Source organism: Protopterus annectens, chromosome 3.part0 (assembly GCF_019279795.1).
Source record: "Protopterus annectens isolate FY-2018-M chromosome 3.part0, PAN1.0, whole genome shotgun sequence".
NCBI classification, from domain to species: Eukaryota; Metazoa; Chordata; order Ceratodontiformes; family Protopteridae; genus Protopterus; species Protopterus annectens.
Genome location: NC_056731.1, coordinates 1,714,863,758 through 1,714,890,200, shown reverse-complemented (window position 1 = coordinate 1,714,890,200; position 26,443 = coordinate 1,714,863,758). Strand labels below are relative to the sequence as shown.

General features: G+C 42.8%; 1 protein-coding gene across 1 annotated transcript in view; it reads left to right on the top strand.

The window, feature by feature from the left end:
• Window positions 1–26,443, top strand: part of KIAA0319 (KIAA0319 ortholog) — a 2,335,945-nt gene that overhangs the window by 796,445 nt on the left and 1,513,057 nt on the right. The window contains exon 5 of the mRNA XM_044065978.1: window positions 15,607–15,714. Coding sequence (XP_043921913.1) covers window positions 15,607–15,714 — 108 coding nt within the window. The remainder of the gene's footprint in view (window positions 1–15,606; window positions 15,715–26,443) is intronic.

Here is a 26,443-nt window from a genome sequence, read left to right as displayed (position 1 = left end):
ACACATGTGGGATCACTAAGACATGGTTTAAAGCAGCTGACAGCACACCAACAGTGCAATGTTATAATGCCTTCCACACATTTAGGCCAGCTACTTCACAGGCAGGGATGAAAGGTGGTGGTGTCTGTATTTACATCAAAAATAAATATTCTTCAAGGCTAGTCAAACAGGACAATGCACCTGAGCTGCTCCATGCTCACACCACCACTGGTAAAAATCTAATACCACTTCCTTACAAGTCTAGGTCCCCTTCTATGACCCAGGAAACCCATGCCATGTATTTAAACGTATTAGAAACACTAACCATCCAACCCAATACCATATTCATGGGTGACTTTAATTACCCCACTGTTAACTGGGAATCCTATATGACACCAAAAGTACATGCACAGAGATTCCTGGATTTTGTAAACACAAACTCCCTGGACCAGATAGTGAAACCATACTGGATCTAGTCCTCACTAATATGGGCAGCTGCTGCACACCCCCAACTGTAATGCTTTCCCTGGTAAGGTCAGACCACAAAATGGTCTCCTTTGAAGTAAAAATAAAACCTGGACCCCCAGCTAAACCTGGAATATTCAGGAATTATTCTAAGGCTAACCTGCTGCTATTAAGTGAGAACCTGGCAAAATTTCAAACCCTCATAAACCCTGAGAACACTATTGCCTATGCAGAACTGTTCACAGAAACCCTGTACAGGTATGTTAATAGCTGCATAGAGGCAGCTGTACCCACCAGAAAGAAGTACAGAACTAACTCAAAAAAACAAGCCACCTTGGTGGAATCACAAAATCAATCAGCTGTATAACAGGAGGAAGAAAATCATGGCAAAATTTTAGGCGGCGCAGCACCCAGCAGGATAAAATCATTCTCATCAAACAAAACAAACAGCTGAGAGGACAAATAAAGTCTACTAAAGCCAAATTTGAGGTAAGTTTGGCCTCCCAGGCCAAGGACAGCCACAAAGCATTGTTTAGCTATGTCCGCAACCTCAAATGCAATACACAATTGTATGCAGAACTCATTGTAAATGGAGCCACCTACAGTGAGCCAGAAGATATAGCAAACCTCCTGGCTGATAAATTCAGCTCCAACTTTACCCCTCTCTTCCCCTCAACCTTCCCTCAGGAAATATCATCAAATATAACTCCCCCTACTATCACTAAGAAACAGGTCTTTAATGCTCTCTCTAAGACCAAGAACACTGCATCAGTGGGCCCAGACAATATCTAGGATGCCTTCTAAATAGCATGAAATATGACCTATCAGGACCTCTGGAATTACTGTTTAACTGTAGCCTCCAAATTGGCTTCATGCCTGATGAATGGAGAAAGGCAACAGTCATCCCTTTGCACAAAGAAGGGCCATCTACAGACCCTGGAAACTACAGACCCGTAAATCTCACTAGTCTTATATTTAAAGCCATGAAAAGAGTTATCATGGAGATGGTCAATAGAGATATAGTAAACCTCCAGACACTGGACCCAACCCAGTTTGTCAGGGGCAGGCCATTTCTACTCAACCCAGTGGACTTCCTTGAGAAGGTCACCAAAGCAATGGATAAGAGCAAAATCATTCACACTGCCTACCTTGACCTGGTCAACACATTTGACATAGTACCCCACTTGGGCATTGTTGACAAACTCAAGAGGTTAGGGACAAACCCGTATGTCACCCAGACAGAACCCAGGAAGTTAGAATTGGGGAGTCCACCTTTACAAAGAAGCCAGTCACAAGTGGAGTCCCTCAGGGATCAGTCCTTTGAGAGCTCCTTTTTGGAATTTACTTCTCAAAAGTCAAGGCCAATGTCCGTGGTCTCTGGCTGACTACATTTGCACATGATTGCAAATTAGGAGTTGTCATTGAATCTTACACTGACACAAATGTTCTCCAGGAGGGGCTGACACAGATAAAAAATGGTGTCAGAGCCATGGAGTAAAACTAAATGCCAAGAAATGCATAATAGTATCCTTTGGGAAGTCATCCATCCCTGGTAACTATCATATTGACAACACACCCCTTAGAGTTGACCCAATAGTCAGGGACGTAGGGATACACATAGATAGTAATCTAGCCTTTGACCATCACGTATCTACAGCGATGAGGAAATCATTCTGTGTTGCGTAACTTATAAACAAAGGTATGGCATCTAAGTCCAAATAAGTCATTGTTCTACTGTATTCGGCATTCATTAAACCTAGCATTGAGTACAATGCCCCCTTTGGTATGTACTTAACCAGGCATATCCAACAACTGGGACGTCCGCAGAGGTTCCTCACTAAATGAATACAGGGTGTAAGTAATATGACCTATGCAGACCGGCTGAAGGCCCTATCCCTGTATTCTGTCTCCAACAGGCTTTTGAGAGGAGATATATGCCTGGCATACAGGGCATTGTCAGACCCCACTCTGATGGACCTCCTCGTATCTACAAAACAAACAGCACCAGAATTACTGTTCAAAAGACTTAAACCTTGCCTGTGATATAAATAGGACCTGCTGGAGAGATAGGTATGTATGCATGGCTCGGCTTAAAAAGGCCATTATGGTCATTAGACTAGTAAACACCTATGAATCTATGAAGCTGTGGGTGACCGCAAATTCACTCCTGGCATGGTGCCCATGTCCCTGCTGGACAGAGGAAGTTGGAAGTAACCTTCTATGAACCCATGAATCTGTGAACTTTTGAATGCCTCTATTTTATCTATTTTCTTTTATAATCAAACATTCTTTCAAGTGTTCTTATGATTCTGCTGTTACTGTCTCCAGAACTGCTGTATCTGGGTCAGTCATGAGGATATTTGCTTGGTTATGTTCCCAAAATTTACCAGAAGATGTTATGTTTAAGATTTTAAATTATCCTATGGACAGGGAAGTTCTATATGGCCCTTCTTTTGCTGAGGTTCTTCAGAGATTTGATGAGAGTGGAAAGATGATTCAAGGGGTGACCCAAATTTTCTAACTTTCTTTTTAAAGCAAATAAAAAATTCCTTCCATCTTTTTTTTCAGAAAGCAATTTAATTAGCAAGGTGCCAGCAAACTTGATTTTAAAAAGCAATGGCAAGGAAGCTCCCAAAAGAAAAGGAAAGCCTCTCAAAATCAAGTACAGTTGTATAAGTCAATATGACTAATTGCTTCTTCAGGTCAACCCCCCCTCAGCAATCTCTCCCTCTCTCTGAGTCTACCTTTTCTTCAGTGGCACCAGATTATTTCAAATAAATGGGTATGAAAGTCATTCAGAAGGGTACAGCTGGCAGTGAGACTCCTATCTTCCTTTTCAAGGGATTCTTCCTTGTCAGTAAACCAGATACCCCTGTTTTCTCCATTTCTGGAGCAAATGATATGTGAGGCTGTCATAGAACTAGAACCTTCTAGCCAGATGGGCAAAGGGCTTTATTCAAAGATTTTTCTGGTGCTAAAGAAAGAGGGAACTTGGAGACCAGTGCTAGACCTCTCTTTTCTCAATCTTTTTCTCAAGGTCCCAAAGTTCAAAATATTATTCCTTTAGACCCTGTTACCTTTTATGCCTTACTTTCATAGTAAAGCTAGACTTAAAAGTCACCTACCACCAAATTCCTGTTGACAAACATTTTGCGAGATTTTGTTTGTTTGGCTTGCACTATCAGTTTTCTCTTTTAGCCCTTGAACTAGCTACTGCTCCATGTGTATTTACAAAATATCTGGCTCCAGTAGCTGCTTATTGCAGACTTTAAGGCATCCCCATTTTCTATATTTGGATGATTGTCTTTGTGAAGATAGGTAAAGGCTGCCAGCTTAGCCAGATAGAATTCTGTAGATAATTCTGTCACTTGTAAATCATAATGTAAGCCACAGGCTTGTTCTCTTAAATGTGAAAAAAACTACATTGGATATTGAACTGCAAAAATGTAACAACAGTGCTCTCTGCTCTAAGAAAGCTAAGTCAAGCATTTTATGACTGTCTTTGATGCCAAAATTTGGTGCCGATATGTCTAGAGGGAGGCATCCTGCCTATTGTTTTAAGACCAGAGTTAATGGCTAGAGTTTGCATGTATAAATGTCCTTTATGTCTCTGCTTTCTGACCAAGTGTAAAGAATGTAAATGTAGTTTCTGCTAGCCTGGGAACACCAGAGAAGTGTGAAGAATGATGTCATGTGAAACAGCTCTGTGTTATCAATTTAATGAGAGAGAATCAGAGATCTCAGAGCATTTTGTCTTGAGAACATCCAACATCACTGGCACTGCTTTGCTCTATATGTAATTTGTTTAGAATTGTGTTTTCTCTTAGATATAGCTAGGAAATAGGAATATTAGACTACTTTGTTTTTCTGTGATGTCAGAACTTTTGCTACTGTATTATTTTAAGTATTTCTCTGTGATCTCTGCACTCTTGATTAGCACTGTGTAGTAAGAAATATTGTCTTGCATTTTTATTATTTATTATTAAATATTTTTAACCCTTTCAACTGTGGCTGTTTTGTGTAGAGATAATTTAAGCTGTAAGAGTAAATTGCATGTATATAGTGATGCTGTACCAAGTCACTCCAAATATGTTGCACTTACCATTTGGATAGTAATATTGCACAGTAGTAATTGGATACCCTTTCAAGGGCCTTTGAGTAGCTGAGAAATATTAGCTGGGTGGTGGCAGTGATTTCTACTGTATTGTCTGGGTAAAAGAGGCACAGCTGTATCTAAGAGAAAACACAATTCTAAACAAATTGAAAGTGCTCTTGCCAGGAATGGCTGTAGATGGAAATATCATCTAGGTAAGCAAGGGCAAACCCTCCTGCTACTGCTAGGATATGATCTACTAGTCTCTGGAAAGTTGCTGGGGCATTCTTCATCCCAAATGGCATCTTTGTGATCTCATACAAGCCAAAAGGAGTCACAAAAGCTGACTTCTCTCTAGCACTGGGAGTCAAGGGTACCTGCCAGTAACCCTTGGTAAGATCAATGGTTGTAAGATACTTAGCCCCACCCAGCTGCTCTAGGCCCTCATCTGCCCTAGGCATAGGGCAAGCCTCTGAGTGACTATTTAATTTTATGTAGTCCACACAACCTGGTGCTGCCATCTTTCTTTGGCACCAGCACCATTGGGGAGGCCCAGGGACTGTTGGACTATTGAATCACCCCTAGTTCCAACATTTCTTGTATCTCCTCCGTCAGAGTGTCAAGCACCCTATAAGGGGCCTGCCTAATAGGCCTTTGGGGGTTCTGTATCTACCTGGTGCTGCACCAGGTGGGTGCACCCTGGTTTCCCAATGAACATGTCCCCAAACTCCTGTAACACTGCTCTGATTTCTTGAACTTGGGTAGGAGATAGCTGCTGGAACATTGCTACCCCTTCCACTGAGGTGTCAGTCCGAGCCTCACTGAGGAGATCAGTCACCAGATCTTCCTCAGTCTCCTCCTGCAATCCACTGCAAATGCATAGCACAAGGGCCTCCCTATCATGGTAAGATTTCATCATGTTAACATGGTACAACTTGTGCCCCTGCCTCCTGCTAAGCAGTTCCACCATGTAGTTAACATCACTTACCTTTCTTACCACCTTGTAGGGTCCCTCCCAAGCTGCTTGCAGCTTGTTGTGTCTGACAGGAATGAGAACCATTACCTGCTGCCCTATAGCATACTCTCTAGCTCAAGTATTCCTGTCATACCATACCTTTTTCTGTTGTTGGGTTTCTGCCAGGTTCTCCTGGGCCAAGCCCATGAGTTCCCTGAACCTTGTCCTGAGGTTTAGGACATATGCCATAACACACTCCTTGTGAGGTTCACACTCACCTTCCCACTCATCTTGAATTAAATCTAGAGGTCCCCTCACACTATACCCATACAGCAACTCAAAGGGTAAAAAATTTGTAGATTCCTGGGGAACCTCTCTGTAAGCAAACAACAGATGGAGCAAATATTTGTCCCACTCCCTCTTAAACTGGTCTGCAAATGCTGGTAGCATGGACTTGATTGTAGAGTTTAACCTCTCAACAAGACCATTAGTCTGGGGATGGTAGGGGGTGGTCTTTAGGTGCTTCACCCCACAGTACTTCCACAGGCAAGCCAGTAGGTCTGACATGAAATTGGCACCTCTGTCTGTCAGTATTTCTTTTAGGAAACCTACCCTGCTGAAAATCTCTAACAAAGCATTTGCTACCTTTTCTACCTCAATGGAGGACAGAGACACTGCCTCAGAGTATCGTGTAGCATAATCTACTACCACTAGGATATACTTTTTCCCTGTAGAACTTGGGGTACTCAGTGGCCCCACAATATCCATAGCTACCCTCTGAAATGGCTCTTCAATCACAGGCAAAGGCATCAAGGGAACTCTCACCTAGCCTCCTGCCTTGCCTACCTTTTGGCACTGCTCACAGGTCCTGCAGTACCCTGTTACATCTCTGGAAATTCCAGGCCAATAGAAGTTCTGCATAATATGTCTCTTTGTACATTTTATGCCCATATGACCTGCAAAGGGAATATCATGAGCTACGGCTAGAAGCACCAGATGGTAGGCTCTAGGCATTACCAACTGCTGTACCCTCTCACCTTCTACTCTTCCCTCAGGGATCCACTGTCTATACAGTAACCCTTTGTCCCAGTATACAGATTCCTCCTTCCCTTGAGAATCAGGTGCCTTCCAAGCTACCTGCCTCAGGCCTTGCAATGTAGGGTCTGAGCGCTGAGCCTGTCTCAACTATGTCTTTGTAACCCTTCCCAGCTCCCCTTCCACAGGAAGTCTGGGATCCTCTGACAGTGGTGCCTCACTGTCATACTACTACTCACCTCTACCTTTGCAGTCACTCTGTCCAAGGGAACATCAGTACCCACAAGCAGCTGTGGCTCACCTTCAGTCTCACTGCTGCATCGTAGCTGCCTCCCTGAAGTAACCACCTCACCAGTCATGGCTGCAAATATGCGGTCTGTCTGGGCCTTCCCCAGGCTACCAGACCCACATGCTTGTCTCGAAGCCTGACTGCATGTAACTGCATTAACACATAGTACTGCCTCACCCAAATCCTTCCCTATCAAGACATCTGCAGGATGGTAGTTCGGTACCCCTGTTGTCTCAAGACAACCTACTATTGGCATTTTGTCTTTCCCACTTACTGGCTGTCTCACCATTTGTTCCTCACCTTGCCTCCATGGACATCTGTATGCCATATGGCCCCACTGGTTGCATTCAAAACATTTAACCCTAGGTCCTGGACATGTACCTGGACTAGCAGCTTCCCCTGCTACTGGCAGATTTTTGTTGGGGAAGTCTTTGCTGCCCACCATGGGTTCTTTTAGACCCATGAGCCCTACTGGGGGTCCCTTTCCTGTGCAGGGATGCCCTGCTTGTTAGGTGTAGGTCTCCCTTCTTCCCCAACTCATCTGAAGTAGCACATTGTCTCTCAGCTAACCAGATCCTCTTGTCCTCAGGCAAAGTGCTAAGGGCTTGTTCCATCACCAAAAGGTCTGCCATTCCTTCAGAAGTGGTGACCTGACATCCACTCACCCACCTATGAAAATAAGCGCTCAATTCAGCAACATATTCACACACACTTTCATCTGCCTTGCGTCTATGCTCACAAAACTTTTTCCTATAAGTTTCAGGTGTTAGCTTAAAACATTCTAACAAGTGATTTTTAACAGCAGTATAATCAAAATATTCACAATCAGCAAGTTTAGACAACACAGTTACAGCTTTACCATGGAGTAAGGGGGTCAGGAACCGTACCCTGAGCCTTTGGTCAACATCATATGTTTACATACCCTCTCAAACATATGAATGAAACTATCAAAATGATTCCCCTCTTTAAACGTTGGAAGAAATTTACTGATCGTTTGTGCTTCTGGGGTCCAGTTACTCCCTTCCCCATTACCTCCATGACTCTGGCGAAGAGTGAGCATTTCCTTCTCATGCCACCTCTCCTTTTCCTCAGCTTCCAGGCATAGCAGTTTCTCATTCTCCTCAGCCTGCAGACGTCTGAGTCTCTCAGCTGCTTCTATTTGCAAACGCCTAGCCTCCAACTCAAGTCTCTTTAGCTCCAGATGGATTTTTAAGTCCTATGCAGAAAGATTGAGCTGTCCATTCTCTGAGGGTGGTACATCTCCACTGCCAGTCTGATCATCTTCCTGGTTGCTGTTTTCTGATTCAGCTCTGACCAAGGCTGCAGTCAGGTCTGCCTTAGTCAGGTTTCTATTCACCAGTCCCCTAGCCTGGCACATCTCAGCCAGATGGCTCCTTGTCAGATTTCTGTACTCCTCTGCAGACCTGCTGCCTGCTCTCTCTGACTAAGTTAACAGAAGAAATCAAACAATTGTGATCTGAACTCTGAGTATTCACTGCGTGGTTGATTTAGAGTACAAAACACCTTCAGTGATCACTGTACATAAGCTACAGGAATTCACTCTACCCACACCACTATAAGCCAATTAGTATTTGCCAACCAATTAATATGTGGTGTGGATATCCCACCACTGCCAAACAATTAATATGTGATGCCCATGCCCTGGCCCAGCAATCAAGGAGCCTCAATCCTCACCAATAACACCAGTGAGGGGCGTCCATATAGAGGAGGGATAATAAATGCACACACACAGTAAAGTACAATTTCCCTTAAGAGCACACAGAGATCACAGTCAGTCTGGGGCTGGTTTCTCCCTTTCTCTCCAGGTCCCCAGTAAGACTCCCCACTGGCACAGCTATATGGTCCAAATCTCAGCCTAGTGGGCAAGCTAAACCCTCCAGCACCTTCTTTATCCAACCAGTGCTTCATGTCCCTGCCCACGTAGCTGACACACACACTTTGAAATAACAGTTTATACAATCGCACAGACACTCCTGGGGAAGGCTGGCACAGGTTCTCCAGCTGTGCCCCTTTTACCTAGACTGTACGGTAGAAATCACTGCCACCACCCAGCTAATATTTATCAGCTACTCAAAGGCCTTTAAAAGAGTGTCCAATTATTACTGTGCAATATTATTATCCAAATGGTAGGTGCAACCTAACAGTCATGACTTATTTGGAGTGACTTGGTACATTATCACTATACACATGCAGTGTACTCTTAGAGCTTAAATTATCTCTATACAAAACAGCCACAGTTGAAAGGTTTAAAAATATTTAATAATAAATAATTAAAACACAAGACAATACTTCTTATTACACAGTGCTAGTCAAACGTTCAGAGATCACAGAGAAATACTTAAAATAATACAGTAGCAAACGTTCTGACATCCCAGGAAAACAAAGTAGTCTAATCTTCCTATTTCCTAGCTATATCTAAGAGAAAACACAATTTTAAATAACTTACATATAGAGCAAAGCAGTGCTGGTGATGTTGGATGTTCTCAAGACAAAATGCTCTGAGCTCTCTGATTTTCTCTCTTTAAATTGATAACACAGAACTGCTTTACATGACATAATTCTTCACACTTCTCTGGTGTTCCCAGGCTAGCAGAAACTACATTTACATTCTTTACACCTGATCAGAAACCAGAGCAATAATGGACATTTATACATGCAAATTCTAGCCATTAACTCTGGTCTTAAAACAATAGGCAGGATGCCTCTGTTTAGACATATCAGCTCCGAATTTTGACATCAAAAGCAGTCATAAAATGCTTGCCTTAGCTTTCTTACAGCAGAGTGCACTGTTGTTACATTTTTGCAGTTCAATATCCTATGCAGTCTTTTCATATTTAAGAGAGCAAGCCTTGTACAGAATTCTATCTGGCTAGGCTGGCAGCCTTTACCTATCTTCACAGTCTTATGTTTGTAGACTCTTTTTCCAGTTCTACAGAGTACTTGATAAGTGTTAAGAAATTTCTACTCACTCTGGGGTTTCAAGTGAATTTAACAAAAAAATCTTTCCTCATCCCTTCTCACAGAATAGTTTTCCTGGGATGTCTGTTCGATATTGCCCATGGAGCCTTTCTTCGTTCAAATACAGTAGAGATATACCTAAAGATCTTCATGGATTTTTCCAACCAATCTCTGCTATCAAGAAATGTCTCAAGATTTTGAGATACATGGCTTATATGATTTATATTATTCCCTTTCCAGACTTCACATGAGGAAAATTTAGTAGTACCTCAGGTCATTCTGGATCAAACATAAACACTCTTCATGTTTTCAGATGCCAGTAAGCTGGGAGGTTCTCTGGTGGGATGACCAGTTCTCTCAAAATCCAGGTCTCTCCTTCTTCCTTCTGTTTCATGTTCACTCTGTCATAACAGATACTTCAGACTTGGGGAGCAGTATCAAAATGAGTGAAAATGCAAGGTCTGTGGAACAAACAGGACAGACAAAAACACATAAATGTCAAAAGATGATGGCAGTGATGTGTGCTTTGAAAGCCTTGAATCATTACTGGTCATCAGGAGCTCTGCAAGTTAATACAGACAGCACTAGAGTAATGCAGTATATAAACAGTGGGGTACCAAATCTCCCCATCCCCCATCCTTGCAGACTTGCTGTAATAGCCACTTCTGACCTGATACATTCCATCAGCAAAATATTACAGCAGACAAGCTAAGCAGAACCAGGACAGACCCTCACAAATGGAAACTGCACCCAGGGTACTTCCAAGGTACTTCCAAGAATTGGTCCAGCTGTGACAAACACCTCATGCAGATCAATTTGCCTCCTTTTAAAACAGTTAAAGAAATTCTGTCCAGGATTCCTTGCAAACAGGCCTGAAAGACAGTTGCTTTCTCATGCTCATGAATGGGAATGCTCTTCTGTGCTTCTCCACCCCTTCACTTGATTTTTCAGGGTTCATCCAAACAGTGTTGCTTAATTAATTAGCTAATTATAATGAATTAGCTAATTAATTAAAAAATGCGGTAATTCTAATGCTAATTAATTAGAATAAATAACCATCTAGTTCTAATTCTGCTTAATTTGGTATATTGAACTAATTCTAAATAAAATGTCTTAATTAGAAGCTTAATTAGATATAGTTTACAATCAAAATAAAATTAAATAAGTTTCTGTTATGTTTACCAGTGATTGAAATGAAGTAATCTAACAGTGTTTTAATTTACTGTCTTACCATAGCAGCAACCCATTCCAGTTTCAGTTCCGATTCACACTTTACCTAATTACCTACACAGCATGTAACTTCCGTCTTCTGTTACAACTTTTTTCACTGATTTTAAACTAAATGTATAAACGATAATAAAATGCAGATTTCTGGAGCATGTAAGGCCTGCAAGAAAAGAATTAACAGCAACTGGAAGCCAACAAGGCTTCCAGTCGATGGTAATTCTTTTCTTGCAGGACTTCTAATTTTGTAAGTCATTCAAAGCTATGTAATCCTGGCAAATACAGCACTTATGAGGCAGAAAGAAACATGAAAAGAAGAACCTGTAACAGGATCTAGACGGTCTTTGTTCTCTATTTTCATCCATCGTCACAAAGCATTTTGAGTGACAGAGTCGATGATGCTATCATCAAATTTGTCATGTTAGATATGCTTCCTTTGAGTCTGGTCAAAAAGAAGTATTTTGTTTTCTAATGAGTGTTGTACAACCATCATGTTTACCATGCAAGTTCAAGATCAGTGCAGACAGGTGATAAAAAAAATTGAGAAGATGACAAATGATTCTCAGTATTTGCTGTGCCCAAGCTGATATATGGTCCAGTTGCTGTATGCATGGCTACTTTGGAGTAAACCTGTCATTTATACACAGTCAGAAGATGGAAACCCGACTGGTGGGTGTGAAGAGGTTTACGGACTCACATATAGTAGAAAACATTTCTGTAATTTAACAGTCTGTTATGAAACCATTCACACGTCGGAATAGTCACAATTAATGCCATCAACATGGTGAAGGCATTCTTGAAGCCTGTTAATGTGTTAGATGCAGATGAAGAGGAGGAAAGTGATAAAGATGAAGCAGGAGAAGAGGTGGAACATGTTCCAGTTGATTGGCAACAACTTGAAGAAGAGGCTAGCAGTTCATTACCTGTGCTGTACGCATGCATGGCACATACTTTGCAGTTGGTGGGTCGCTCTGGACTTGCTGAAGCCTCACCAAAGATTAACAATGTCCTGGCCAAATGTGATAGTTTCGTGTTAACTCTTCATAAGTCATGCTGAGCTACAGAGTTGTTGGAGGCAGAAGCATTTATCTGAATTCCATCCTTGAACAGTACACGATGGAACAGTAAACTGTCAATGATTTCGGCAATTGTTATGATCAAATCACAACACGAAGGAACCCTTCAGTGAGTTTGCGATATTCTGTCATCCAGAATTACTGTCGCACCAACTGACTTTGCTGTACTACAAGAAATGGAATAGCTCTTGAATTCATTTGATTTGGCTACTGTTCACATGCAATCTGAAGTTGTTGTGACAAGTAGTCGGATTCTCCAGACAATTAATGGCTTGAGGAAACACATAAAGAAGATTGAACTACAGCATTGTACATCAGTCAAGTCTGGTCTCTTGGCATTGTTGAGCAACAGATGTGATTATCTGTTTCGTCAGGCCTGATCAAAACAGCTGTGGATGCGAGATTCAAACTGAGGTGGACAACTGATCCAGGTGACAGCAACGCAGCATGACAGGCATTATTGACTGAGATGCACTTACTAAGTCAATTATATAAACATTGACTACCTGCAGAAGAAGAAATCACACGTGCATCAGTACCACACAACAAAGCTGGACATTCTGTTTTTGTACTTGATGCAAAACAGCAACACTGCAACAAACAGCGCTGAGTCAGAATTGGGATTGTATTTGTCATCACCTTGCAGCAGCTTGGAGCTGCTAGTCTACTGACACTGGGTGCCAAGATTCATTTCCAACCTTATACAAGTTATGTACCTGCTACTTCAGCAAACATTGAAAGGGTTTTAAATGCTGCTGGCTACATTGTTTCAGCTAGACAAAGTAGACTTAGTGATGCATCACTGGAGTTGTTTATCATTGCCAAGTGCAACAGAGGCCAATTGATGAACATTACTATTTGATGATGTTACTATTTTATGGTTCTAAATATGTTTTACTGGGTTTACCTTCATTAGGTCATGTGTCCGTTGTCTGACGTGCATTAGATCGAAAGGGCAACAGCAAAAAAATGCAACACCGACTCACAGAGGTTTGAATGGCTATAATGCGAATGCACTATGCCATTCGGACACATGGACAATTGTCGAAAATTGTTTTATGGACATTTGTCCTCTGAAGTGTTCCATAATTTGCTCTGTCGAGTTGCGCAAATGCATGATCGCACATACCATTCTCGACAAAATGAAGGTAAACTGTTTTACTGTGCAGTTTATTATTTAGGTAAATGTGCTTAGAGATGCTGTTTAACTTTTATGATTTGACATTGACTACATTATTTTCAAGTTGAACACTTGGATTGACAAGTTGCAAGTTAAGAGAGTTGGCAATAAGTTGCTAATTAAAAATCTAATTACCCTAATTAGTTTCAACATTTGCTAATTCTAATTAATTAGATCTCAGACAGCTAATTCTAATTAAAAAAATGAGCTTCTAATTCTAATTAATTAGCAACTAAGCTAATTATAAACAATACTGCTTCCAAAGATCCAGAAGGACTTCCCAGAAATTGTGGTAGTGACCCCCCCTTTTGGCCCAGGTAGCAGTCATTCTCCCTTCTTTTGAAACTGGACAAGGGCAATTAAATTACCACAAGCTTCTCCACAAAGTGGGTTTACTCACGCAAGACAGAAATTGTTTGACAAACCACCTGAAAACTCTTCAGTTGTTTGCCTGGATGAGAGAATGTTAATACCTTTTAGGCAGCTTTTTTCTGAGCATGCGCAGCAGGCACTGAAGGATGATAAAAAATATGTTACATGTGTAAGTGGAAAAGATTTTCTAGTAGGTGTCACTCCAAGAACCAGGACTCTTAATGCCCACTTGTTTTTGGTTCTTAATTATTTGGGTGAGTTATTATCTTAGAACCTTTCTTACTCCTCTGTCAATGTAAATCTGTTAGTAATTTCTGTTTGACTGCCTTTGGATATCTCTCTTTCTGCTTTTCCTTAAGTCAAACAGTTTTTGAAAGGAAATTTACTATGAAACTATGAACATATCCATCCACCTAGAATACAGGTGGCACTTCCTTGGGATCTTAATTTTGTGCTTGAAAAGGTAACTTTTCTTCTATTTGAACACGTTTGTCAGTTTAATTTGAAATTGTTGCTCTGACTCTTGGAATAAGGATATCTGAGTTACAATCTGTTACGGTGAGCTAGCCCTGCCTCGATTTTCAGAAGGACATGGTTTCTTTGAGAACAAATCCTTTTAAGCTTAGTGTTCTCAGAGTTTACCTTGAGCCAGTACATTAACCTCCCCATATACTTTCTGTAACCTAAAAACAAAGACGAAACCCTTCATACTCTGTATGTTCAGAGGCAGCGCAGATACTGCTTGGACAAAATTTAATCCTTTAGGAAAGCTGATCAGCTGTTTGTCTCATATGAAAGTAAGAAAAAGAGCAACCAGTGTCAAAGCAATTTCAAGATTGTTGTCTTATGCTATTTCCTTTTCTTCTCTTATTCTATATCCTTTTCGTATGCTTACCATAACAGTTCACTTCCAAGCATTGTGGCCTACTCTGCCAGGGATTTGGCTTCTTCTATGGCTGTCTGTAAAGGAGTAGACTCAAAGTATTCTAGAAACAGCAAATTGTTCATATGTACATACTTTTAAAATGTTCCTTTTGCAGGTCCAGAACAGGCTTTGCTAAGAGCATTCTCCTGGGATTCCTGGATTCTTTATGCCCTTTCCTCATCACTATTTGTTTCTAAGCTATGGCAACCTCCCTGAATAGCTTTGGCTAGTACAAGTAATCTAATGATGAGCATAATGCAGTTGTATAAGTAAATGCCCCATAATCGTAGTATATCACTGTTGCAGTACCTTCCTCCATACCCCCTTTTTTGTTTATTATGCATTGCCAGCATATGAGTGTTTATATTTTTGTGTATATAGTTACCCTTCTCCTCCTTTCCTAGCATTTCTTACTTTTGGGGCTATTGACTCACTTCTTGGGTTAAGAAAGCTCTAAGCTGTTCTGTGCTCTAACTGTCAGCCTAAATGTAGCTCTTCTCAAACTTCTAACAGTTAGGGCACATTGAAGGTGCTCATAAACTTTGAAAAGCTGGACAGTTGGTCATATCCTTGGCTGGATATAACCTGAATAGCTTAGTGTACTGCAACAATGATCTATTTGAACATCTACTTTTATGATACATTTGCTCACACAACTGTACTTTTCTTTCACACTAGGGATGCCAAGCAATGGAATAAGTCACTACAAGCAGTAAGAATATTGAGTTCATTTAACCACTTTAAAAGGCAAGAGAGTTGTCTATATAGGAATTTTGCCTACACGGAAAGATCTACTGGAATGAGGCTCAGTCATGACTTCTTATGAGCAGCTGAGATATTTAGTAACATTGTAGCACTGTAACACTCTCCTTTCCCCCACATTGTATTTTGTACTTTCATGTATTCATGTCTGAGTATTGACAAAGCTTTCATTTGTATATGTGTATAGAAAAGCAGGAAGGCACAGTGTATTGTACAGTTTCATATGATTCAGAAATTAATTGAAAATTGTTATTGTTTCTGTTTTCTTTCAGTTTTTAAAGCCCTTCCATTGACTGGTGATATCAAGGAGATAAGTTTGCCCCAAAATGAGGTAATAACGGATGCTTCTGTTGCACCCAAACCAACCACTGCTGAGAAAGGTATTTGTTATTACAATAAGAGCATACTTTATCTGTGACTATTGCCACACTATAAATGCTATTAAACTTCATTGTATATAATAATTATATGGCATTTATGAAACAGCACACAGAATGTGCTGTTCCTGAACTTCCGAATTGGTGAAGCATGTTACTTCATAGCAAATTTAGCAGAATTCATTACAGTAAATCTGCAGACATTCTATAAACATAAAGCTTCAGATGATGTGAAATATGTAATTAAAATCTGTGTACCAAACTCATTTGGGACCAAATTTTTCATGTTTATGAGTTGTGCGTGTGTGTGTGTGTGTGTGTGTGTGTGTGTGTGTGTGTGTGTGTGTGTGTGTGTGTGTGTGTGTCTGTCTGTCTACTAGTAGTGATGGGGTGAGGATAAAGCATATCAGTTCGGCACGAAAATGGATTCATAATAAACCATACTATCCAGCAGAAAAATATGCATATGGGCAAAAAAAAAATACTCCTTGTATACATTACAAATGCAAATTAACCTACTGTTCTAACGAGAAAAACAGGATTTCTCAATTGCAGGGATGTGCCATTTTGTGATTCATTGTCATACAAAATCACACAAAGGCAATGTCATTAAGTCGGAATTTGCATGATTATAAATCGCTCAATTGAGTAGTTTTTTGGTGCACATTTGAGCACCCCACTAACTTGTGCTACAAAGTAGTGCAGGCCATTGCATACCACCCACAGACACACAAAGGTATAAGCCCTGCACAGACATACTGGCACTCGTGCAGCTGTACAGAAACTCACAGATTCATACACATACACAGACATGTATGCACACACTCAGTAACTGCACATTCTGCAAACTTGATCGCTCCATTCATACCAGCTGCAGGTCACATCAGGCAACAGTCATCCATCTGACAAACATACACACTCCCACATAAATACATGATCCCAACAAGAAATCATGAATAGATTCTCAAAGAACCACTCATGTACTATCCCTGTACATACATACATGCATACAAACACACACATACACACACAGCTGGCCTTGGCAATTTCATGACTCAATTGGGACCATATTGGTGGAGCCCTCAGCTAACATCTCCATCTGTTGCACCAACTCCACCTCTACCCACTGGCCTGCATGATTATTTCAGATTCGGTATCAAGAATATATGCTATTACTGTGTATTAAAAAATAATATATTGATCTATTAGCTTACATTTTTTCATAAAACATTTTAAAGCACAAATAGGTTAATGGACTCCTGGATTAATCCAGGATTAAACATCTCCTGCTGTTCCTCTCTTTGGGTCTGCTTAACTCACTCAAGCCTATGTTATGGGACTCTGTGGCCTTGTGTACAGATAATTTGTTTATCATATGGGTGTACCCTGTCATACCAGTAAACATATTCACAAAATCCTGTAGTACTATAAGGATATCCTGAACCTAGATTGGAGACAGCTGTTGTGAAAGGGCCCTCTAGGGGTCTTTTGGAAATATGGGAGTAGGGGTATAGAGACATGCAGCATATTAATGTCTGATAGTAACTATGTACATGCCTTCCCAGTATTGTGTGTGATCACAAATAAAATCAGGGATATTATTTTCCCCATGCTTTCACACATGCAAATATGAATGCTAAGACTGACCTTGAGAAGTCATGTCTATCACAAGATGTGCACGCATACAGACATGCACACATACTGCATATTTTCCTACAAGCAAATTGTAGAAGCACCAATTGACCTAAGGTATATTTTTCTGTTGTGGAGGAAACTAGAACATCTAGATAAAACACAAATAGAAGCAAGGCAGACATGCATATTCTACACAGAAGGAACCACAGCCAAGAACATGACCACAGAACCAAGTGCTTTGAGATGGCAATCCTGTTCACTGCAGCACTATAGCAATTATCAGTTGCTTTTACACTCAGCCTGCCAAGACCCTTGAAAACAGCCACTTATTATACACATGGGTAGTGCCTGACTGTGAAATAAAACAAAATAAATTATGGCTAACTAGTTATTCTTGGATGCACTGCAATCAACCCCATATACATACATTCATAAGTCAGTGCAACAGATAATTTACACTAATTTTATCAAGTACAATGTATGCTGTGACATTGCTCCTGCAAACCCAGCTGTGATAAAATAAGAGGCTTAAGTCACTTTTATGCACATACACTCTCTTGTACCCATCAGTTACAGCCACTTTATTGACTGTGAGCATCCATCTCATCTATCTGGTTATGATTTAAAAAAATGCAACAGCACAAGTATTTCAAATTGCTTTTCACAAATGACTGAGTACATTTACATTTCATACAAACACACTGTAGTCAAACACAGTAGAGTAGTCCAGCTTGCTTCACACAAATACACAGTCATGCAAAGCTAGAATGGTGACTGTTTAACATTGAATGTCTTACTTCAAAAACTTTTTATATTACTATCCCTTGTCTTCATTTATAAATTTCCTGTTTTTTTTCTTGCATTTTCTTCCATCTATCATACTTTTTATTTCTGTACTACTTAGATACTATTGTTAGTAATCTCCTCCCGCTACGACACTGTTGTAGCTTTTTTACCATTGTTGGTTTTTCTGTTTCTTTTTTTCTCTTGTTTCCCCATTCCCTATCCAAAAAAAAACTTTTCTTCTCTGTCTTAGTATATTGTTAATGGTGAATGTTAAGTTGTCTATCTCGCCTTCATTCTTGCTGGATGGGTTCGGAGCCGACCTCGGCTCCGACTCGGCCACTCTAAAAGCTCGAGAGTTGGTTCCACCGGCTCGAGGCTCCCCTTATATCCCACAATGCTAGGCGAGAGTTACCTCAGATCTTGTTTGCCGCTACAGCTTCGAGGTTGGTTGCTTCTACCGGTTCCTGGTGAGTGTTAGCTTTTTATACAAAAAGTTACTCTTTTTTTCCCCTTTTAACTTTTATTCTTCCTAAATTAGTGTAGGATATAGAACTTTATCCCCGACCCTATTTTTCCCCGTTTTCTTATTAAAAGAACCGTTGGTTCTTCCCTTGGGCCTTTGGCCTTCCCTTCCTAGGGTGTGTTTGTGTAGTTACTTTAACTTTTTTGTGCTTAATTGTTAGTATTTTACTAAAATTGTTATTATTTTTAGTATTAATAAATTTTTCTGACAGGGTATAACTGTGTGTTTGGGTGTGTGTTAGTGTACACCTGTCAGTTAGGAAAATGTCAAAGGAAGCAAAGGTCTCTGGATTCAAGAAGTGTGATGCGTGCTGTCAGAAAATGTCTCTGACAGACGCTCACACTTCTTGTGTCTATTGTCTGGGGCCTTTGCACCTGCAGGACTCCTGTGCTGTGTGCCATGGCTTCAGCCCCAGGGTCCTGCAGGAGAGAAAAAACAAGTTGATTCTGAGAGGCTTGTTAAAACCAGAGGATTCCCTGTCAGTTCCAACAGGGAAGCCCTCTAAGGCATCGAGGTCTTCGGCTCCGGCTTCTGAGCCGAGACCTCAGGTTGTTCAACCTTTGCCTTTATCGGCTCCGGCTGGAGCCGATAAGACTCAGTCCACAGTTTCTGTGGCTTCCTCGGCTCCAGCCGGAGCCGAGGTTATCGAGGTACCCGTGTCGGCTCCGACAAGATCTTCGGAGCCGACAACCAGAAAGAGGTCTAGGTCACCTTCTCTTGGCTCCGTTCATTCGGCTCCAGGATCTCCCCTGCTGTCTGAACGGAGCCAAAGGTCTCATTCCTCTAGGTCATCGAGGCTTTCCGATCATGACCTTCAGAGGGTGGTGAGTCGACTACTTAAGTCCGAGGCACTAGCCCAGATGCTTCAGAGCCCGACTCATCAGTCGGTGCCTGCCCCGTCCATCAACTCTTTCCTCCTTGACTCTTTTGAGTTCGGAGCCGGGTCGTGTCGGAACCGAGACTGTGGTCACTTCGGAGCCGAGACAATTGTCTTCGGCTCCGTTTTCTTCCGTGGAGGAATCTCGGCGCCGGACCTCCCTCGTCGGCTCCGAGGGGGTGAGTGGCATCGGACCCTTGTCCGACCCCCCTCTCCCTCTCGGTGCTTCGGCGCTGGTGAGTTCGGCTCCGACATCGGCCTCGGAGCCATCACTGCCGGTGCCGAGGGGGGTCCTTAGCTCCTCGGAGCGGGGACCTCTGGCTCTGCCTGACAGGGGTGCATTCGAGGTCATGCGGAGTGTGTTAGAGCCTGGCTCTACTCCACAGTCGGCTCCGTCAGCCCCTCCCTCTATGCTGCCTCAGGGTAAGTCGACTCACTCCCTCATCCCGGACCGCAGAGAGCCAGCTCCTCAGGAGCACCCTTTGGGATTTCATCCTCTTCCGAGGCCTCTCCTGATTTGGCAGAAGAGCCCCCCCGGAAGAGGAAGTGCAAGAGGAAGCACATTGACTCACCTGAGTCTATCACGTCGGACACAGATCTGGATGATTCTGAGGGTTCCCCGTTCCCCTTCTGAAGATGTCTCATTTGCAGACATTCTGGAGATCCTTAAACAGAGGGGAAATTGGCCAGCCCTCAACCCTTCGGAGGACGAATCTGTGTATCTTGAGGCGTTTGGCTCTCGTCCTTCCACCTCCTGGGTGTCCCCTTCGACCCCCTCATGCAGGTGGTTGCTAAGAAGGCATGGACGGCTCCTGATTCAGTGGACCCCACTCCCAGGAGACCCTCCAAATTCATCACAGCTCCATCAGACAAGCAATTTTTATCAAAAGGAGTTTCTGTGGATGCTATGGTGGTAGCTGCCGCCACAAAGAAGGAACTGGCTGATCCTTCAGTGCCTGTCCATCCACCTAACAAGGAATCTAGGTCCATGGATAGGTACGGGAAGTGGATGTTCTCCTCAGCGACATTTACCATGCGTTCGCTGAATTACCTGTGCCATTTCACTCGTCTTCAAAGGGACTTGATCAAGGAAGCGAGTGAAATGTTGAAGGACCCTACAGCTGCGGGTTTCCAAGAGAAAATGAACACGCAGCTGGCTATCCTTAATTCCATTTCCAACTCCTCCATGCCCCTCCTCTCTTATGCGGCCGATGGAGCGAGCAGAGCCACAGGAACAGGGGTAGCCTTACGTAGGCACGCCTGGATGCGGCTATGTAACTTTGCGGAACCTTTCAAGACGTCTTTCACGAACTCCCCTTTTGATGGATCATCTCTTTTTGGTCCTCAAGTGAAAGAAACCCTGACTAGGTGCGAGACTGATGGCAAGACCCTTTCTGCCGTCGGAGTCCGTTTTTCGACTCCTTCTAGGCCTTACCCCAAAGGCCAGAAGGGTGGAAAGATGTGGTTCCGTAAACAATCTCAAGGGACTTCGCCTGACGCACAGAGTCGTTTTCCTACCAGAGGCAGAGGTGGGAATAACAATGGTAGACATCGCCCTAGGGGCAGGGGGGGTCCGCAGAACCAGGGCAATCGGGAGGCTTTTCCTGACAAGCCCTTTCAGCATCCCTGAGGTGTTGCCCGACTGCCCATCTTCGGAGGCAGTCGGGGGAAGATTGTCACTGTACCCAGAAGCCTGGCTATCCCTGACTCAAGACAAATGGGTACAGTCCATCATTTCCGAAGGCTATTCTATCCCCTTTCTTCGTTTTCCAAATCAGTCAAAAAAATCCCTTCCAGATGTTCCACCCGCTCAAAGGGATATAGCAGCTTTGGAAATTTCAAAACTGCTTGCAAAAAGAGCAATTCAGCCAGTGTCAGCAGACCAACAAGGATCCGGAATCTACTCAAGGTTCTTTTTAGTTCCAAAGAAAACAGGGGACTGGAGACCAATTTTGGATCTCAGTATCTTGAACAGATCAGTCAAGAAAACAAAATTTCGGATGGTCACGCTGCAATGCATTCTTCTTCTATTGGGAAAAGGAAACTGGATGTGCTCTATAGACCTTCAGGATGCGTACTATCACATAAAAATGAACAGACGCTCCAGAAGATTCCTCCGCTTCAGGCTGGGAACCAGTCATTTTCAATTCAGGGCCCTGCCCTTTGGTCTCACCACTGCCCCCCGGGTGTTTACCAAATGCATGGCAGTGGTAGCTTCTCACCTGAGACGACAAGGATTCCAGGTGTTTCCATATTTGGACGACTGGCTTCTCACAGCTCCCACCAAGCATCTCCTTCTGATGGCCAGAGATTATACTTTTCGCGTTTGTCAAAAACTGGGTATTTCAATAAATTGCGAAAAGTCTGTTTTGTCGCCTTGTCGTACTATTACCTACATAGGCGCAAATTTAGATACTATAAACATGTCTGCAACGCTAACGAACCAAAGGATATCAGACATTCACAAATTGGTGTCACTTCTTCTCAACAACAACAGAGCCAAAGCCAGGTTAGTTCTAAAGGTGTTGGGAATCATGGCAGCGGCCATACCTCTCCTCCCATTGGCCAGATACCACATGCGGATCCTTCAGTGGATGCTTTTTTCTCAATGGTCATACCAGGAACTTCCAATGTCTCACACCATTATGATCACGCAAGCGTGCAAAAAGCATCTCATGTGGTGGATGTCTTCCCCCCAGCTTCTGTCGGGAAGACCATTTGTTCCACCTCCTCCGGTTGCTACTCTGACAACGGATGCCTCCCTGATCGGGTGGGGGGGGGCATTATCAGGGCAGGACAGTCCAGGGCACATGGCAACCAAACGAATGCCACTTGCACATCAATGTTCTGGAGATGAGAGCAGTGCTTTTAGCGTTGCAAGCCCTTCAAGACTCTCTTCCCTTGGGAACGATTGCAATCCAGACAGACAATATGTCTGTAGTGTGGTACATCAACAAACAAGGCGGAACCAGATCATATCCCCTGTGTCGAGAAGCACTCAGACTGTGGCAATGGGCGATTTCTTCTCAGCGTTTTCTGATAGCAACGCACATCCCCGGGAAGTCCAATCACATTGCGGACAAGTTGAGCAGAGCTATACACATGCCTCACGAGTGGTCTCTGAAAGACTCTGTAGTGAGAGAGATATTTCTCAAGTGGGGTCAGCCTTGCTGCGATCTTTTTGCTACTCCCCAAAACAGCAAGTGCAGAGAATACTTCACTCTATTCCCTTTACCAGGCCAACCCAGCAGAGACGCTCTAGTCCAAGTTTGGCCCAGGGGACTTCTGTATGCATTTCCTCCTTTCCCTCTGATCTCTCAAGTAATACAGAAAGCTATCGCTCAGAAGGCCTCATTGATCCTCATTGCTCCTTACTGGCCTCGACAAGTGTGGTTCCCCTTTCTACATCGTTTTCTCTTGAGCGACCGTGGCATCTGGACCTAGTTCCAGATCTTTTGATCCACCAGTCGGGTCAGTTTCATCGCTCCCTCCCCTCTCTGAACCTCACTGCTTGGTTCCTCCAGTTCCAACCGTAGCCAGGCTTCCTCAATTATCTCACTCGGTTAGAGATATATTGATAGCTTCCCATAAATCTTCCACTCGAAGATTTATTTGAGTAAGTGGAAACGCTTCTCATATTGGGCACAAGGAAAGGACATAGATCCTTTCACCGCTTCCATCCAACTAGTCCTTGATTTTCTAGCTGAACTCTTCCATGCAGGTTCATCTCCATCTACCCTTAAGGTTCAATTGGCAGCTATTTCTAATTTTCATGTGGGCATTTCTGAATCTGCCCTAATGTCCCACAAACTTTGCAAAGCCTTTTTGAAAGGAGTTTTTCTTCTCAGACCTCCTATAAGAAATCCTCCTTCTCCTTGGGACCTAAATTTAGTTCTTGCTTCTTTGATTCTTTCCCCTTTCGAACCTGCAGCTTCATGTTCCTTGAAATTATTATCATGGAAAACTCTCTTTCTGGTGGCTATCACATCAGCTAGAAGAATTTCAGAACTTCAAGCTCTCAGTTGTCGTTCTCCTTATCTTTTGTTCCATAAGGACAGAGTTTCCTTACGAACTAACCCGTCCTTTTTACCTAAGGTGGTTTCAACATCAAATCTAAACCAAAGCATTGACCTCCCTGGAGTATTCAAATAGGTCTGAACAAAAATTACACTGCCTGGATGTTCATCGTCAATTAAGGTACTACTTGGACAGGACGAAACAATTCAGAAAATCTGATTAGCTGTTTGTCTCCTATGCGGAAAGCAGAAAGGGACTTCCAGTTTCAAAGGTATCATTGTCCAGATGGCTAACATCTCTGATTACCCTTGTTTATGAGATTAGACACCAAAACTGCCTAATAAACCTAAAGCCCATTCCACCAGAGCTTTGGCTACTTCTTTAGCCTTCCAAGACAGACTGCCTATTGACACCATTTGTGCAGCTGCCACGTGGGCTACTCCTCACACTTTTATTTCCCATTATAAGTTGGATTTAGCTTCTAGGCATAGAGCTAATTTTGGTTCCACTGTTCTCAGGAGTCTGTTCCGTTAGGCCACCCGGGACAAGGTGCTAGGGACGGTCCCATCCAGCAAGAATGAAGGCGAGATAGACAACTTAACATATAGAAGTTATGTTCTTACCATAACGCTCCATGTTAGTTGTCTTCTTCTCGCCTTCTTCTTGCCCCACCCTCCTTCCCCTGGCCTGGACAGACCTAGAGGAGTTGTGATCGTGACCTCTCTTTCTACCACCTCTTTCTTAGTCATATGCTATTGTGCATATTTCTTATTTCAGGATGTAGGTCACCCTTTTCTTCCTGCTGATAGAGGTGGATTCTATTTACAGTTATACTGTTATTGATATAAGCTGGGTTAGCTTACAAACGAGATCTGAGGTAACTCTCGCCTAGCATTGTGGGATATAAGGGGAGCCTCGAGCCGGTGGAACCAACTCTCGAGCTTTTAGAGTGGCCGAGTCGGAGCCGAGGTCGGCTCCGAACCCATCCAGCAAGAAGAAGGCGAGAAGAAGACAACTAACATGGAACGTTATGGTAAGAACATAACTTCTATTTTTGTTTGGCTATGGCAGTAAATCAGCAGGTTTTAAAAAATGTACAAAGTGGGCCCAAGCTTCCAATTTCCAGTGCTCACACACTTTGTGTCTGTTGTTAAGGCACTTTCCATTTACAAGAGGATTGCTCAATATGTCATGGCTTTAATCTTCATGTGTTAGAATGCAGAAATAAGCTGATCCTAAAAGGTCTTCTTCCTTCTTTTGGAGAAGCTATATCAGACGGTTCTTCTTCCTTTAAAATAAATACTACTAAAGTTACAAAATCCTCTTCTCCAAAACCATCTTCCTCCTCTGCTTTGGACTCCTGAAGGAAGAGGTCTTATAAAAACCCGGTCCCAACCTTGGATCTGAAAAAGACAAAAGTTCAACATTCTGCTAAGGAAAAATTATCGGATCCAATGCCTCCTCATTTGGATCCAATGAAGTCAAAGCTCTCGGATTCCACTTCATCTGATCCAATGCAATCTGAACCTGACTTTCAGATTGCCAAATTACTACCCAGAACAAGGTACTCTCTGTCACTGGATATAGTTCCTGACAGGATGCCTTCTCTATTCTTTGAAAGATCCAGGTCTGCATACATATACTTCACTCATTCCTATAGAAGCCTTACAGAAGAAGATGTGGAGACTGGTGAAGAAGATTCTGTTGACAAAGAGCCAGATTGGTGTTCCTTTGGCTCCTACCCCATCTGGTCAGGAGATCCATATATCTACTACTCCCTCTTTACAGATTCCTCCTCTGACTCCTGTAGCTTCACAGTTTTTGGTCCTGAGTCATCTGGATCCATCTGGCTGAGATCCGAGGATAACTTTATCCTCCGATCTGAGATCTCCTCTGAGGGATCCAGTCCCATCAGATCTGGAGAGCTTCTGGACTCATAGTCTGCTGGATCTGAGGTGTTTTATTTGACTCTGAAGCTTTTGAAACCATCTCTGCACCTCAGAGCCTTGGCAATGGATAGCACGGCTCTGGCTTCCATCTCGGAGGTTTTGCCCTTGGAGCAGGGGAGGCCTACAATTCAGAAGCTTATTTTCTTGGATCCAAGGTCCTCTCTCTCTCTCTCTCTCTCTCTGTCTCTGAGCTTCTGTGCCTTTGAGGCTGCAAAGAGAGTATTTTCTGTCTCAACAGTTTTGATGGATCTGTCCCCCTCAGATCCTAAATCGTCTGCCATGATGTCTCAGCACTCAGAACTTCACTATCTCCTTCCACAGGGACAGACAGTACCAAAACCCCAGGCTCCCACCCAGGGAATTGTTAATATCCTCTTCTGATACCTCCCTAGAGCACTCCACTGAGGAGGTCCCTAAAAAAAGAATGTGTAAGAGGAAACACTTAGACTCCCCAGAGGAGCCCAACACTGAAGACACAGATTTCAATGAAGGAAAAGGGTCCCTACAATCACCTCCTGCAGATGTAATCCTTAAGCAGAGAGGTGGTTGGACATCCAGCAACCCTACATTTGAGGAATCTGTTCTCCTGATGGCTTTTGGTACTGGACCCTCTACCTCCTGCGTGACTCCGCCCACTGATGTGCTCATTGACTTGATCTCATGGTGGGCATGGAAGGATCCTGACACCAAAGAGCCTATTCCTTGAAGACCAGATAGGATAATGGCACAACCTGTGGATAAGCAGTTTTGGGGGATGGGAGTTCACATTGATGCCATGATCATTGCGGTGGCCACCAAAAGGGAACTAGATGAGGAAAGGTCCACCGTACATCTCCCCAACAGGGAGTTGCAGGTGATGGACAGATTTGGGAAGTGTCTTTACTTCAACAACCTTTGCTTTGAGTTCTCTGAACTATTTGGCACAATTTACTAGGCTGCAAAAGG